Source organism: Pollicipes pollicipes, unplaced genomic scaffold (assembly GCF_011947565.3).
Source record: "Pollicipes pollicipes isolate AB1234 unplaced genomic scaffold, Ppol_2.1 Scaffold_6052;HRSCAF=7182_pilon_pilon_pilon, whole genome shotgun sequence".
Lineage (NCBI taxonomy): Eukaryota > Metazoa > Arthropoda > Thecostraca > Pollicipedomorpha > Pollicipedidae > Pollicipes > Pollicipes pollicipes.
The window spans coordinates 16,290,246-16,304,813 of NW_023596805.1; the positions used below are offsets into that span (position 1 = coordinate 16,290,246).

At 52.5% G+C, this 14,568-nt stretch overlaps 1 protein-coding gene across 1 annotated transcript; it reads right to left on the bottom strand.

Annotated features, from left to right (window-relative positions):
• Nucleotides 1-8,086: 8,086 nt before the first annotated feature.
• Nucleotides 8,087-8,785, bottom strand: LOC119104293 (galactoside alpha-(1,2)-fucosyltransferase 2). The gene has a single exon (XM_037227989.1). The coding sequence runs from the start codon at nucleotides 8,783-8,785 to the stop codon at nucleotides 8,087-8,089; it is 699 nt and encodes a 232-aa protein (XP_037083884.1).
• Nucleotides 8,786-14,568: the final 5,783 nt, after the last annotated feature.

The following is a 14,568-nucleotide window of genomic DNA, read 5'->3' on the forward strand; positions in this document are numbered from 1 at the left end:
CACATTTTTACAACTACACATACAAATGTACAAACTATAATACAAATGTACAAAAAACTGCCTTTGTGAGAAGGGCTACTGGTGGTGGGTGGCGGTGGGGCGCCGGAAATGGCCGCGGTACAGGTGGCCGAGTGGGTCCCCAGGTGGCCGAGCGGGTCCCAAGGTGTCCGAGCGGGTCCCCAGTTGGCCGAGAGTATCCTCAGGTGGCCGTGCGGGTCCTCAGGTGGCAGAGCGGATCCCCAGGTGGCCGAGGAGACCCCATGTTTGACGAGATAATTCAAATCCCAGCCCAGTAGCCCGCAGGGGTACCGGCTTCGGCCGGTGTAGGGGACTAGCGCCCCCTCGGGTCCCAGCTCCGGTAACGGGTGGACAGCGCAAGCTGTTCCTCTCAGGGCGTAGCGACCCTGCCGGTACGTGAGCTCCTGCTCCCTGTCCCGCCCGCTCCCTCCACATTACCCGCACTCCCGCATCCGGCCCTATCACCACTCCTCATCCTCGTTTTATCGGGGTCGCCGTGCCCCCTCGCCCACGTCCCCGGGTTGATCGGATCCTGGTGGCTGAGGGGCGCGTCGTGCGGGTCAGTCACGGCGCGCCCCAACACTCCACCTTGGCCAGGATATCTGGGGGCGTGGGGGGCCCGTGGGGCCCCATACGGGTCTTGCGGCTTGTCGCTCGCGTTGCGGTTAGGTGCCCCTTGCGGGTCTCCGCTTGGGGCGCCTGGCCGCGCGCAGCGGCTTAAGGGGTCAAGGGGCGGCGGCGCTGAACCACGGTCAGGACGGGGAGGGGTCTCCCCGGTTACACCTGGCTGTGTGGGAGGCGTCGTTCGCCCCGTATAGCACCGGGGTAGCCCTGGCGGTGACCACCTCCCTAGGGAGTGTTGGGCCGTCCCCCAGTTGGGCTCCGTGGTGGGTGGGGAGCCCCGGTACCGAAATGCAAACCCCCTTTTTGCATGGCATCCGCTACCTTTAAAAACACCCGTCCTCCGAAAGGGGGGCGGACCTCGACAACTCCAGGGTACAGAGGCGAATCTGCTATCCCCGGACCACGGATCCTCGTCTTCGGAAGTGACGAGATTAGGTTGGCGTCCCTGTCACCGTTTCAGAGAAGAAATGGCCGCGACAAATTTGGAAAAATTCTAAGATGTGACAAGCTCCGAGATGGAAAAATAGAAGTTGAATTTGCTAGCGACTTGGAGGCGAGTCGGGCTATGGAAGCAACTGAATTTTCGTACAGTGTTCGGGATGGGGCTGGCAAACGCGAAAAAACAGTGTCAATGTCGGCGACACCACATAACACGAAAAATTCGTCCCGGGGCGTGGTGAACTGTTTTGACCTGCGTGACGTTGATGAAGAAGAGATTCGTGGAGGAGCTCTCGGGGTTTGGAGTGACCGCCGCTCGACGGATTCTTGTCAGAAGGGGAGGAGAGTTAGTGCCCACGAACAACCTTATACTCACATTCAGTCGCCCGACATACCATCCGAGATACGATACCATCCGAGATACGTGTGGGATACGTCCGCGTAAAAGTTCGTTCATTTTTGCCTAACCCCATGCGGTGCTATCAGTGCCAGCGATTTGGTCACACGAAACCCAACTGTCGGAACCGCGCGGCGTGTGGCAAATGTGCGTTCCTCGAGCACATGAGCGAAGAATGTACTTCTGACAAACCCCACTGCGTCAACTGCGGCAAGGACCAGGTTCCGCACATGTCCTACGACCGTGCATGTCCAGCCTACGCTAAGGAGAAGGAAATCATATCAATCGAAACTTCTAAAAACGTATCATTTCGTGGGGCTCGAGAACTTTATAACGAGATTCACTCAAAAACATCGTACGCATCGAAAGTGAAAGCTTCGTTGCCGCACACCAACGTGATCGAGGACATGACGGCTGTTCAATTTCTGGAACTTTTGAGATCGTTTGACCTATCAGTTGTACCCTCAACACGCGCCCCGGACTCACAGCCAGCACCCCAAGCTCCCTCCCCACCAACCGAGCAGTCGGTGGCCGCCGTGCTGCCGGCCTCCTCAGCACCAGTTCGATCGCCAACAAATGACGGGTGGACGACAGTTCGGCGTGGCCGCAGCCCTCGCGCGCCGTCCGGTATTCCTTCGTCTGAGAAACCACCGGTCTCCTCATCACAGGCACCCCTCACCAGTGCATGTGAACGTGTAGCAGAGACGATGGAGCGTCAAGAAGCTGATAGGCGCGCCCGCGAAGCCAAGCGAGCGCGTTTAGTTGAGCAGGAGAGGACGAAGGCGATTAGCCGGCTGCCGGGGGCGGATCAGGGACCTGCTCCCGTGGGGGAAGTCGTTCCACCGCCCAGGCGACGCGTAGAGGCCCCTGGTGAATCCGAGGTTCGGAAGCCACCGATGGGCCCTCCTCCTGCGCCGCCATCTAGGGTCACGGCTTCGCCGGCGCCGTCCCCGTCTAGAGTGGGGAGCCCGGAAAACCGTGGCCCCCCCTGGCCAATCTCGCCCACAGACGGCAGCCCACGTATTCGGCCCAGGACCCGGCCGGCGTCGGTGGGATCAAACCTTGGATCCCTGCACCCCGTAGCTGGAGCGTCTGGGTCTGCTGTGGCCGGCGCAGCCGAGTATTTTTAAAAGTAGGTCTGTTTTACACTCACAACCCCAAACACATGCCCCCCGTCCTCCGGTAGGCGTCGATACCATGGAGTGATAGGAAGCTAGCGACCGTCCTGACCTCTTAGCTCCATGACGAATGTTTTACAGTGGAACTGTAGGGGCGTCCGAACAAGCTACCAGGATCTCCAACTATGCATTAACGAGCGGCGTCCGGCGGTGATATGTCTACATGAGACAAAACTGGCACCCGACAGCGTTTTTAGTCTTTCGGGTCATGCCGTTTGGCGGCGAGATTTACCACCTGACCCTGTTGCTCATGGTGACGTTCTCCTAGCCGTGCACCACAGCGTGTGTGCACAAAGGCTGGCTTTGAATACTGAACTACAAGCTATCGCAGTCAAAGTGTTGTTAAACTGCCATACGATCACCATATGCTCAATCTACTTGCCTCCGGGGACCGTGTTTCCGTCTGCTCATCTGAGACACCTGGTGACTCAGCTTCCGCCACCTGTCCTCATTTTAGGTGATTTTAACGCTCACCATTCAGCGTGGGGTTGTGTCAAGACAAACTCTCGCGGGAAACGCTGCGAAGCCTTCATACATGAAGAATCGCTGTGCCTCTTAAACACGGGCACGCGCACCCATTTTACACTCCCATCAGGACAGGCATCGGCAATCGACTTAAGTCTTTTGAGCCCACAACTGATCAACCATTTCGACTGGTCGGTGTCAGACGATCCAATGGGAAGTGACCACTTCCCCATCTGGATCAAGTACCGGGCTGGCGTTTTTCTTGGTTCTCGGCCACAGCGCTGGAATTTTAGAAAAGCCGACTGGACTGAGTTTCAAGCGAGGATCGAGCATTCCCTTACTATGCAGCCAGCGAGTGAACCCCCGTCGGTAGAGGATTTGACATCGCTGATTTTGCGGTCTGCAGAAGGGTGCTTACCGCGAACGTCGGGCTGCCCATCGTCGTCCTCCTGTCCCATGGTGGACGCAGCAGTGCCGGGACGCAATCTGTGCACGTAGGAGGGCCCTTAAAAAGTTTGACCGTCTGAGTACTACTGAGAATCTTATTGCATTTCGACGAGCACGAGCGGCTGCTAGACTTACCATTCTAGAGACTAAGCGGGCATGGTGGCGATCGTACGTCGGCCAACTAAACTGCCAAACACCTGTATCCAATATATGGTCACGGATCAAACGCATTGCTGGACAGCACTCGTCTGTGCCACACCCTGTGCTCCGTATCAATGGACGTGACATTATACACCCAGCTGACGTAGCAAATGAAATCGCCCGCGCATTCTCCGAACGGTGCGGTAACGGTAACGCCGTCCCGCAGTTTATGCGTCACCGGATCCGCTGCGAGGCATCCCCTGTCGACTTCAGCACGACGGAGCAGATGTCGTATAACCGACCTTTTACAATGGCCGAACTAATTTCCGCGATCGGATCGCTGCGCAATGTGGCAGAGGGTCCGGGTCTAGTTCACAACGCCATGCTTAAGCAACTTCCCACTTCAGTAGTTGAGGCCCTCTTAGCGACGTACAGCAATCTCTGGGAGAATGGAGGTTTTCCGGAGTCGTGGCGTGAGTCACATATTGTCCCTATGCTCAAGCCTGGTAAGAGTGGGGCTGACCCTGCTGACTATCACCCTATCTCACTGACATCATGCATTTGTAAGTTGATGGAACGTATGGTAAATGTGCGTTTGTCGTGGTTTTTGGAGCGGTACAACGTTTTTACGGCTGCTCAATGTGGATTCAGGAAAAATCGCAGTACCATTGACCATCTTATAGCTCTCGACACAAACATTCGCACCAGTTTTAGGGAAAAGCGACATGTTGGCGCTGTGTTTTTTTATGTTGAAAAAGCCTATGATACGACGTGGCGTTACGGCATCCTGAAAAAGCTCTTTCCTTATGGCATTCGAGGAGCCATGGGCACGTTCTTAGCGAACTTTATGACCGATCGTTCTTTCAGAGTTCGTGCTGGCTCACACTTCTCGGATATGTACCAACAAGACAATGGCGTGCCCCAGGGTAGCGTTTGAGCGTTGCTCTGTTCGCGGTTACGATTAACGATATTGGTGACTCCCTTCCAAAGTGGGCCAGCCGCTCTCTTTCTTCGTGGATGACGTCGCCATCTGGTATGCCTCGTCAAACTTTGCCTCTTTGGAACGTCGCTTGCAGTTGGCTGTGATCAGCCTGGAAAGGTGGAGCGTTATAAACGGACCACGTTTCTCGACCTCGAAAACAGTCGCTATGCACTTTTGCAGACGACGTCGTCAATGCCCCGCTATGGCTTTAAGGCTACACGGCCAGACCATCCCAAACGAACCCAGTACCCGCGTCTTGGGTCTGCAGTTTGATAACCGTTTATCGTATGGGTCACATTTGAAAACCCTACGTGACAACTGTTTTAAAGCATGGAACATATTGAAGTATGTGTCTCGAACATCTTATGGAGCGGACAGAAGAACACTGCTACTGCTATACCGCTCACTTATACGTTCGAAACTTGATTATGGCTGTTTTATTTATGACCGCGCGCCGAGTTCCTGCAAACGTTTATTAGACACCGTGCACCATACCGCATTATGCATTGTGACGGGGGCATTCAGGACGTCGCCAGTTGCTAGCCTTACCGTGGAAGTTAATGAACCGGCGTTGGCAATGAGAAGGGAAATGCTTGGCATGCGGTACTTTTGCAAGCTGGGTCAATTTCCCAACCATCCGACTCACCGAGCAATCTTTTCACGTGATGTGAAAAGCAAGTTCCAAAGTAGCAGAAGGCTGTCCGCTATCCCATTTGGTGTCCATATGAAGAAGCTGTTCCGGGAAAGCGACATAAGTTTGCGTGGTGTGCTAAGGTCGCGTCCCGTATTAGTGCCTCCATGGGAGCTAATCTCACCAAAAGTGGACGTATCCCTTTCATGCACAAGCAAACAGGGAGCAATCCCATGCGACCTGAGATCGAAGGCTCTGGAGCACATCGGGTCGTACATAGGTTCTCAAGCCACATAAACTGATGGGTCGAAGACGGAGGTAGGCGTTGGTGCTGCATTTGTGAATGGCCAAGCCACCCGGTCCTTTTCTTTACCGAAACACGCCTCAGTTTACACGTCCGAGCTCGTTGCCATCAGTAAAGCCCTATGCTTCATCTAAGTTGGTGAGAGCAACTCACACGTGATCTTATCCGATTCTTTGAACGGCCTGTTTGCTTTGACAACCTATAACCCACCTTGTCCCATTATACAGGATATTTTAGTTCGCCTGACAGCGCTGGATCTTGCTGGTAAAACTGTCGTCTTATGTTGGATACCGAGTCATGTGGGTATCGCAGGTAACGAGCGTGCTGACGCGGCCGCAAAACGGGCAGCGCGTGCACCTTGCACCCGTTCTTTACCCTTTCCGGGAAGGGACGCTTACCCCGCAATCACGGCCTCTGTGAAGGGGAAATGGCAACGCTGCTGGGACGCCATTGTAAACAATAAGCTAAAGATGATCAAGCCACAACTGGGTCTATGGTCTTCAAGCTCACGTAAGCTGAGACGCGAAGAAGTAACCCTCAGCAGATTACGAATTGGCCACACGCACGCAACACATAGCTACCTTTTGTGCGGTGAAGAATGCCCTTAATGTCCTCGCTGTGATGCGCCACTTCCGGTTCGCCACGTTATTCACTCCCGCCCACAGTTCAGAGAAGAGCGGGCACTTTACTTCGGACGAGATGCGTCAGGTCTTACCTTTTCAGACCTTATTGGTGACGATTCTCGCATGCTTGGCACCGGGCAGCTGTTTTCATTTTTGAGAAGCGTGGGATTCACAGCCATCTATTCGCCACGGTAAACACTTAGCTGTTGTGGGCGCAAAATGACCCTAGAAGTCGACGCGCCCTAAAACCCCAATCATCATCATCACCCAGCCCAGTAGCTTCGTGCGACCGCGTTGCTTCCGGACGCTATGTAACAAGTGCGCAGAATTTTATCGGCAACATTGGCTGGTTAACAGCCAACATGATTCGTAGCTGTGAGTCATAGGCATCGCTTACAATGGGCGATGCAGTACGGCATATGTCACCAAACATCAGCGGGTCGTGCCAGGAGTCACTGCTGGAATAAGTAGCTTATAATGGGCGATCCAGTACGGTATATATGGGCGATACAGTGCGGTATATGTCACCAAACATCAGCGGGTCGTGTCAGGAGTCATTGCTGAAAGAAGCCGTTTTTGTGTACTTTGGGTTTGGGTTGTAAGTCTATCCATTTTCTCTCGCACAACGTCCGCCACGTTGCAAAACTACACCGCTGAATCGTGCGCTCTTGTGTCCAACGCTTCACTACTCCCGGGGATAACAACAACATCAAGACGGCAAATGGTCGGGCGTGTCATAGCCGACCATCGACGGACGCCGCAAGCCACTCGGAGGTCTTAGTGACGACATACGCTAGTGGCAATCTTGCCGCTTACTCTACGAAGCGATGTTAAACATGTGCAATGCTGCTCCAGCACTATGCGGTGCGCGCGAGGTGACTAGTGTTTTGGGCACGTTCGTCTGATGTCCCATACATACCGGATGTTGCCCCGTCCTGACAGTCGTGCAGGGCGCTAGAGATGGATTACGAAGTGCCTCACAGGTTATAGTCCACACGCCCGTGCTCACATGAGTCTGATCAACACGGTTGCATGGCCCACCTTCATTACGTTCACCCAAAGGCTCACTGACCACCATGTCCGCCAAAGCAGAAAGTCAGAAGACGGGCGTTGCGTCCAGCCTCCACAGAAGCATGTTTGTAGCACAACCGCTCTGCGGCATACTTTTCTGTCCAGCCCGCAGGGTTCACGTTTTAAAGGCCTACTCTTCACAGGGCTGTGAGCTGAGTTATATCAGGTTGATGTTGATGAAACCAGCACCTGGCAGAGGGTTCTTCAATTGTCCAGAGACCATCCGTTCGCAATTTGCTGTTTACAGAAGTCAAACTTCACGGCGCACCGGGTCAACGTTGTCATGAACGGTGCGCCGTGAATTATCCGACTTTCACGCCCTGGATAGTGGTCTCTCACCTGGGTAGTGGTCTCTCACCTGGGTGGTGGTTTCACCTGGGTGGTGGTCTCACCTGGATGGTGGTCTCACGGGCTCAATCGGTGACCGCCTAATTCATAATCAAAAGGTGGCGCTTGCGGAGGTGACTTGTCTTGCAGCGTCTCGAGGAATATGCTGAATTGTTTGCTATGTGCCAATAGAAGCTCCCAAGGGCAATGAAGCACACAATTATCTGAGAGTTTTTTGCAAGCATTATCGGCATAACATTCATTTCAATCTGATATACATCTAGTATGGTGGCACGTGCGCTGCACTCCTCCCAGATACCGGCTGCCAAATATGTAGTATAAGCTAGAAATTTGCTTACACAGCACGTCTAGAGCATTTCTAGTTTAAGGCCGCAGTTTTTTGTACAAACTTCGTTCTACCCGGCATCTATTACCCTGCGCTACGGCGGCGCGTTCGCGAACAGCGTAATGTTGCGGCCCGCCCACCGAAGCTCGTTCGTCAGGAAATACTCGATCCTGGAGTAACCGGTCGGCGCCAGCACGTCCCCACCGGCCAAAAAAGCAGACACGTACCCGAACGTCCCGTACGTGAGGATGGTGTGATTGCACAGCGCGAGGGTCGCAAGATCGACGGCCTCCGACGCGTCGGAGCCGACGAACACCACGTCGGTGCCGACGATATGCTCCCGACACCACACCATATCGTCGCTCGAGACGAGGAAAGCCGGCCTAGGGTAGGCGTGTCGCGCGTACCGCAGCGCACGTTGCAGGTACACGGGGGAGACCAGGCGGCCGTCGAGGTGGGTAGCCAGCCATTCCTCGTAGTCGGTGCGTCGCACGTGCACGCCGATGTAGGTGCGCGTGCCGGGTGGCGTGCGCTCCAGACGCCGACGTGCCGTGCGCCAGATGTTGGTGCGCCAGGGCAGCTCTGCCAGGACGGCAGCGCGGCGCGCATAGAAGCGTGACAACGGGCATGGCCCGCCGGCCACGCGCAGAGAGCGGCCAGCGCGAAGCTCCTCGGCGAACGTCGCCTCATCGCCCAGCGGCCGGTCGCGCCAGTGGACTGCCGCGGCGCAGCGCGCCGACAGCGGGGCCACATGTCGTCGGCCGTCGAAGTGGAGGTTGAGCTTCTCGTTCATAGGTGGCAACACGTACGCATGCACCTCAGGGTTCTCGACGGCTAACACCCAGAGCGTCAGGTACTGGCATATCTTGTTGCCGAAGCGGCCACCACTATTCACAGTGAGGAGGGGCCCCCGGGGGCATTCCGGAGGTCGCCACTCGAAAATGTTCCACGCGACGATCAGCGCCAGGAGCAAAGCACCGGTGACGGCGGCAACAAGCTTCGTGCGCTGCCAACAGGAGACGCGTAAAAGCTCCAGTCCTGAAAAAGTCCTAAAAGCCCTGAAAACATAGGGGGGGGGGGGCAGAAAGAGGTACGAAAGCTTTTGCACGTGCATACCGACTCGGCCATAGGTGCGGGAGCTGTGTTGATGTTGGAAGTCGAGTCTGCAGAAACAACCTAAGCTAAGCTACTCCCGTCATCCGATTTCAAAGACTTTAATTTGGTACCTTAAACAGACTGCTCGATTTTTCCTCTCTACAATTGCACCATTGGTGCTTTCAAGACACCAGTAACTGTGGAAACTTTAATACAAACCCGGCCCCGGACTTAACATATGAATATTGTTTTTGTGCATGTTATGGCTCATTGATATTTAAACTGGAATGGTTGTCTTCAATTGCCAACGACCTGAAATGGTGCGATGGTCGACATTCTGTTCAAGTGATAGGTGAATACATCCTGCATAATCTATGGCTTAGGCATCCACCCCATCATGCTAGTTTGTGAAGTACCTGCCTCCGATCCGCCCTCTCGTGGTGGGGTGGGTTGGAGTCGCTTCAAGCGCCCGTTGCTTGCCCCTGACTGGGATGGCCCGCGGCTGAAGACAGCGACTATGCTGAAGTTCAGGTGACGTCACAGGACAGGAAGGATCGTGCAAAGCATTACGGCACGTGAAACCTTGGCCACAAAAGCTCTGCTGCTGAGCCAGAAACTAACGGTCCGATGGTGGGGTCAGACCTGGCGCAACGACGCCTGCTCAGCATGGGCGCTTATCCCAAACATTCTTGCAATTAAAGGTTCGGCCTAAACCTCAAAGCAACTCTTTAGGATACAGGCTGGTGCCCATCAACAGTTTTAGCCACATTAGCACGCAAGTCGGTTTATCTTCGATTTTCAGCTGCAAACTATACCCTGCTCCATGCTGTTGCCACGGAGTAAGGTAGCCCAGAGCCCGCGAAGGTAGCCCAGAACCCAGAGCAAAACCGATATCAGCCGTTTTCACGATGGATCAATGCGCTGAAGTTTAGTAATAAAAAGTTCAAGAATAATTTTTTGTATGGAAATACATTATTTTAAGACATTTATTCCTCAATGTATATCCTTAGTTAATCCAAATTCTAGGAGGAAATTATGGCGGGTAGTGACCTGGGTGAAGTTGTCGAGGACGCTGAACGCTGGCTGCGTCATTACTGTTAACATCGGTGCTATGTGGAGCAAGACAGGCTTTAGGATCATTCATTTTGGACGACGTTCAAGTGTATGAACTCTGAAGCATCGTATGCCTGTGAGCAGGTACGCCTCCAGAATATACGGGTTTGTCATGTATTTGCGTCAGACGTCCCTCCAAATATTTTGAAATAGTTTCAAAAACTTGTAATGTTGTAAACTTGTAAGCATGTGTAAAAAACGTGGAAGTTTACAGTTGCAGCATTTTGCAGAGAAATTGCCCAACATTATAAGCAATAGATGGTACCTGTAAAGGCAATCGGAAAGGAAGGAACAATAAAGTTGTATCACACTCGTATGATGCCAGGAAAAACAAAAGTAAATAAATACATATAAACGCTAATACTATTTTAGGAAATTTGTTATCAGCTGATTTCAGTTAAAGTATGTCAAAACAAGCGCTTATACGGTGATGCTCAGCTTGCAAATTTCAATTAAAAGACATTTCTTGACTTTTTTACTCCTGCATTTCGGGAGTGCTGCAATTGAGTGGTTAACTTTCTTCGGGTAAAAATAAATACGTGGAGTAAAATTATCTACACGGCTTTAATAATGTTTGCACCAGACTCTGCTTTGGTGGTGTGGTGGTGAGACCAAAAGAGCTGGGGATGCCCGAAAACCTTGCATTTGGCACACATCTGCCAATTGTAATTGCATTTTGCAAATAAACCAGACTTGATGCATGCGAGCGGCTGGAGTCGCTGGAGCTCTCGGACTTGAAGGCACCTGGCGCCCTTGTTCTGTGCATACACAGACATAATTCAGATGTGGATGAGGCAGGACGCAGCCACAGGTGTCCAGAGTCTGTGGAGCCTTGTTTATGCTTGGTGGTTTCAAGTGAGCGCGGTGTTGAATGACATCTGAAGGCCTCGGAAAGAGAAATATGGGTTTGGTATGTGCGATTAGACAACATCAGGTAGGCGTGAAAAATTCACAAATATGGGCCATATGAGCCATATGGGCCACATGGGCCATATCACATAACACGCGCTCAGGTGGGGTCAAGTTGACCCACCCCGAAAGTTTTTCTAGAATAGTTTTCGAACAGCGTGGGGTAGCCGCTCTAAATTTTGTATAGCTGTCGACGATCAAATAGCAGATCATTTGGTGTCAACAATTTAGATGCATCTTGTGAGGTCGCTGGCCTATAGCAGGTCAAAGTCAGACCATGGTTTCAGCGAAGTCAATTTCGAGGGAATCGTTCAATCTGATGCAACAACGGAGTGTTAGACGAAGCCGTGCATCTCTGAGACGCTTTCTCAGGCAACACAACAATTGAATGAGCACATTTCATTGACCTAAGGTCATGCACGAAGGTCAGACCAAGGTTATGAAACCTGTTTTATTACCCTGGGGCTTGCGGTATGGGATAGCTTCTGGTGCTCATCTAGAATTCATTGATAGCGGGAACCGCATTCTACACATTCCATGCACTTCTTAGACGTCAGAATAGGTCATTGACCTAAAATGACTCAAGTCCAACATCTTGTTTTTAGGAAGATGCTGCCTAGCGTAATCTTTGTCGCTTATTCAGATGCAATATTGAAAGCAATCTGGTATAATTTTGGTCAACATGACCTTGCAAAGGACAAACAAGGTCACTGGCCTTAAATGAGCGTGTGAACTTTTGCTTATGAACAGCTATCTAGGTTCTGGGGGCATTTCGTGACCAATCTGGAATTTGACCTTATTTGACCTTATTGACCTGGAGGTCATGGCCTAGGAACCTCAAACTTTGACCTAAGTGAGTTCACGTACAGGTAAATGCACCCTGTGCATTTAGTGCCTCTAACTTTCTTAGTTCTCGAGATCTCAGCGGGGGGGGGGCAAATTGACTTCCACCCAAGCGAATGGTATCCAGCCGGCCACCCGGGTGCTTGTTAAGAATTGAAAAATTCCTCCTCATAGGGTGTTGCTTTACACCCAAAGTCGGTAATTCTAGGACGCTGAACAGATGGACACTGAACTGGACAACGAGCTCATGGCCCACCTTGAGTCCAGAGGCTTACACCAAATACTTAGTGTTTTTGCAGGAATTTGGTCCAAGTTCGCAGGATTTTGAAAAAGCTGACCCTGTTCCCCGTGCGCGGACAAGCTTGCCCATGTGCCTGGCACACAATGTGTCTTGCTATGACGTACAGGTATGCTCATCATATATATGAAATGAGGTGCCGTCCAGGAGCTCTGATTTTAGCCTGCCTTCACATATCCCTGATTTGCTAAGTGAGCGCACCGGCCTGTCTGCCGGCTTGTTGACAGGCAACATAACTTCTGACCGAGGAGGGCGCGGGTGCAGGCAAATGGCCGGCGTAACCAACCGGAAACCAAAACCGTGGAGCCTTTGTCTTCTGTAAGCCAAGAACGGCAATTCAAAGGGGGAACTAGTAATTTTTTGCAGAAGCCTCCACAGCGTACGGGCCGTTGCGCACAGAACAGGTTCCCTATTATCTGCTTGCCGATGGCCATTCTGTTTGAGATACAGCCATCGAAAGCTCGCTATCAGTTTAAGGAAAACACGTTTGAAAGAGAATATGGCTCTGCCCACCAGCGAACTTCCAGTACGGCTACTAAAGCATTTTTTGTAGAACTGACAGTACCACTCACCGGTATTTTTTATCGACCAATGCATGAAGAGTGCACGCCTTTTGTATACGAGGGAGCTACTGTCACCCCTGTGCCGAAGAAAACACCGCGGAAGTCGCCGGGAGAACTGCAATCCCACTTTTAGCAAGGTTTTAAAGAAAAACCTTGCTACCTTGTTGTTGCCCAGCTTCTGCCCGCCAAGCACAGCTCGAGCTGGTTGACCTTGTTGTTCCACTCCTTGTTGACCTTGTTGTTCCACTCAATCTGATAAGATCAAGCATGGAGAAGTGCCAATACGGAAACATGAAAGGTGTCTCAACCTCGCACTATTTAATGAGGTTGCTATATGGCCTGCCTAGTTTATGTTTCTAGTACAAAGTTTTGTTTGTCAACATTTAGTTGCGTAAATACACGCAATAAATCTGATAACGGGGGAGGGGATGGTCCTTCAGTGCATGAACACGCCGCTGCCACTCCCAGGGTCGTCCCCACACACCGTTACACAGGCCAGCCCCGCCTTTGTCTTCCCACGCACCTGCATGCCTCGAAGCTGCTGTCACCGCCGCTGCGCTGGCACTGCGCGGGCGCCCACGCTAGTCGAGGGCACGCACTTATCAGCGTCACGTGCCGCCTGTTCCGGACCGCCCCCCGCACGCTGGCTCGCCGTTCCTGACACCACTGATCGCCCAGCTCGAGCTGTGCTTGGCGGGCAGAAGCTGGGCACCTGCGTCGGCCGGCCTGGCCGCAGGAAAGCGTCGGCCGCTTCCTGCATTTCGGCCTTGTCAAGCTGTGAATGGCTTTCACGCTTACAGCCCAGTTTCAGCCCAGTGTACACGGGCTAATTTTCCGGCGATTGCTGCGAAGGTAGCTGTCGTCCGAGCAGCCCCTGCAGTTGCGAGGGTAGCGACGGCACCGCCTGCCAGCGCCCGCTAACGTATACGGTAGGGTTGATGACGTAAGAAGGCACCTGTCCAAGGAGCGAGCAACTTGCAATGACAGGGATGTCGCTAACCAGAGGTTCGATTGAACGAACCAAAGCGCTATATTTACGAGTTCGCTCTTTGTTACGATATTAACAATTATGCGCAAAAAGGTCTATAAACATTTGTAGCGTCCACACCCATTCTCATGGCTTGCAACGCGGCAAGGAGCAGTTCCTGGCTCTGCGTGCAGGTATAGCCGCTCTAGCACTACGCAAAGCTGTATTCGTGCATCATCGTGCCGGTTTCTGCAACAATAAAACAACCTATAAACACAGATAAATAGCAGCCATTCGGCAGCCATATAACCTCAAGGCGTTTAAGCGCATCATGCATCATGCACAATAACGACACACACTCAAGCATAACTAATATCTATGTACAAGCCAAGTAGCGTCCTCCATGCGCTCCAAAAACTGACCATACTGAATGAGACGAGCAAAAAACATCTTGCCGAATAGCGGTTCAGACAATACCGTGGCAGCGTTTAGCAGTCCAGGAAGCCTCATGTGGTAAACACGTGGACGGACCCCCCCTCGCCGCTCAGTTGGGACTTCCTGGTCGCCAGGGGTACACTGGTATTTAAGGGCCCTTACAACTACTTAGACCTCTGTTGGGCTTCGAACTATAGAAACTAAAGGAACCGGGAAAGTACTCGTATACTCTGGTCGCTCAGGGGTCGCATTCACCGCTCAGGTACCTCCAGTGGCGCGCAAAGGAGATGTATAGGGGCACGTGAGCATGCGGCTAAGTCATGCATCAGATTTCACGTCTGTGGTCAAGAATT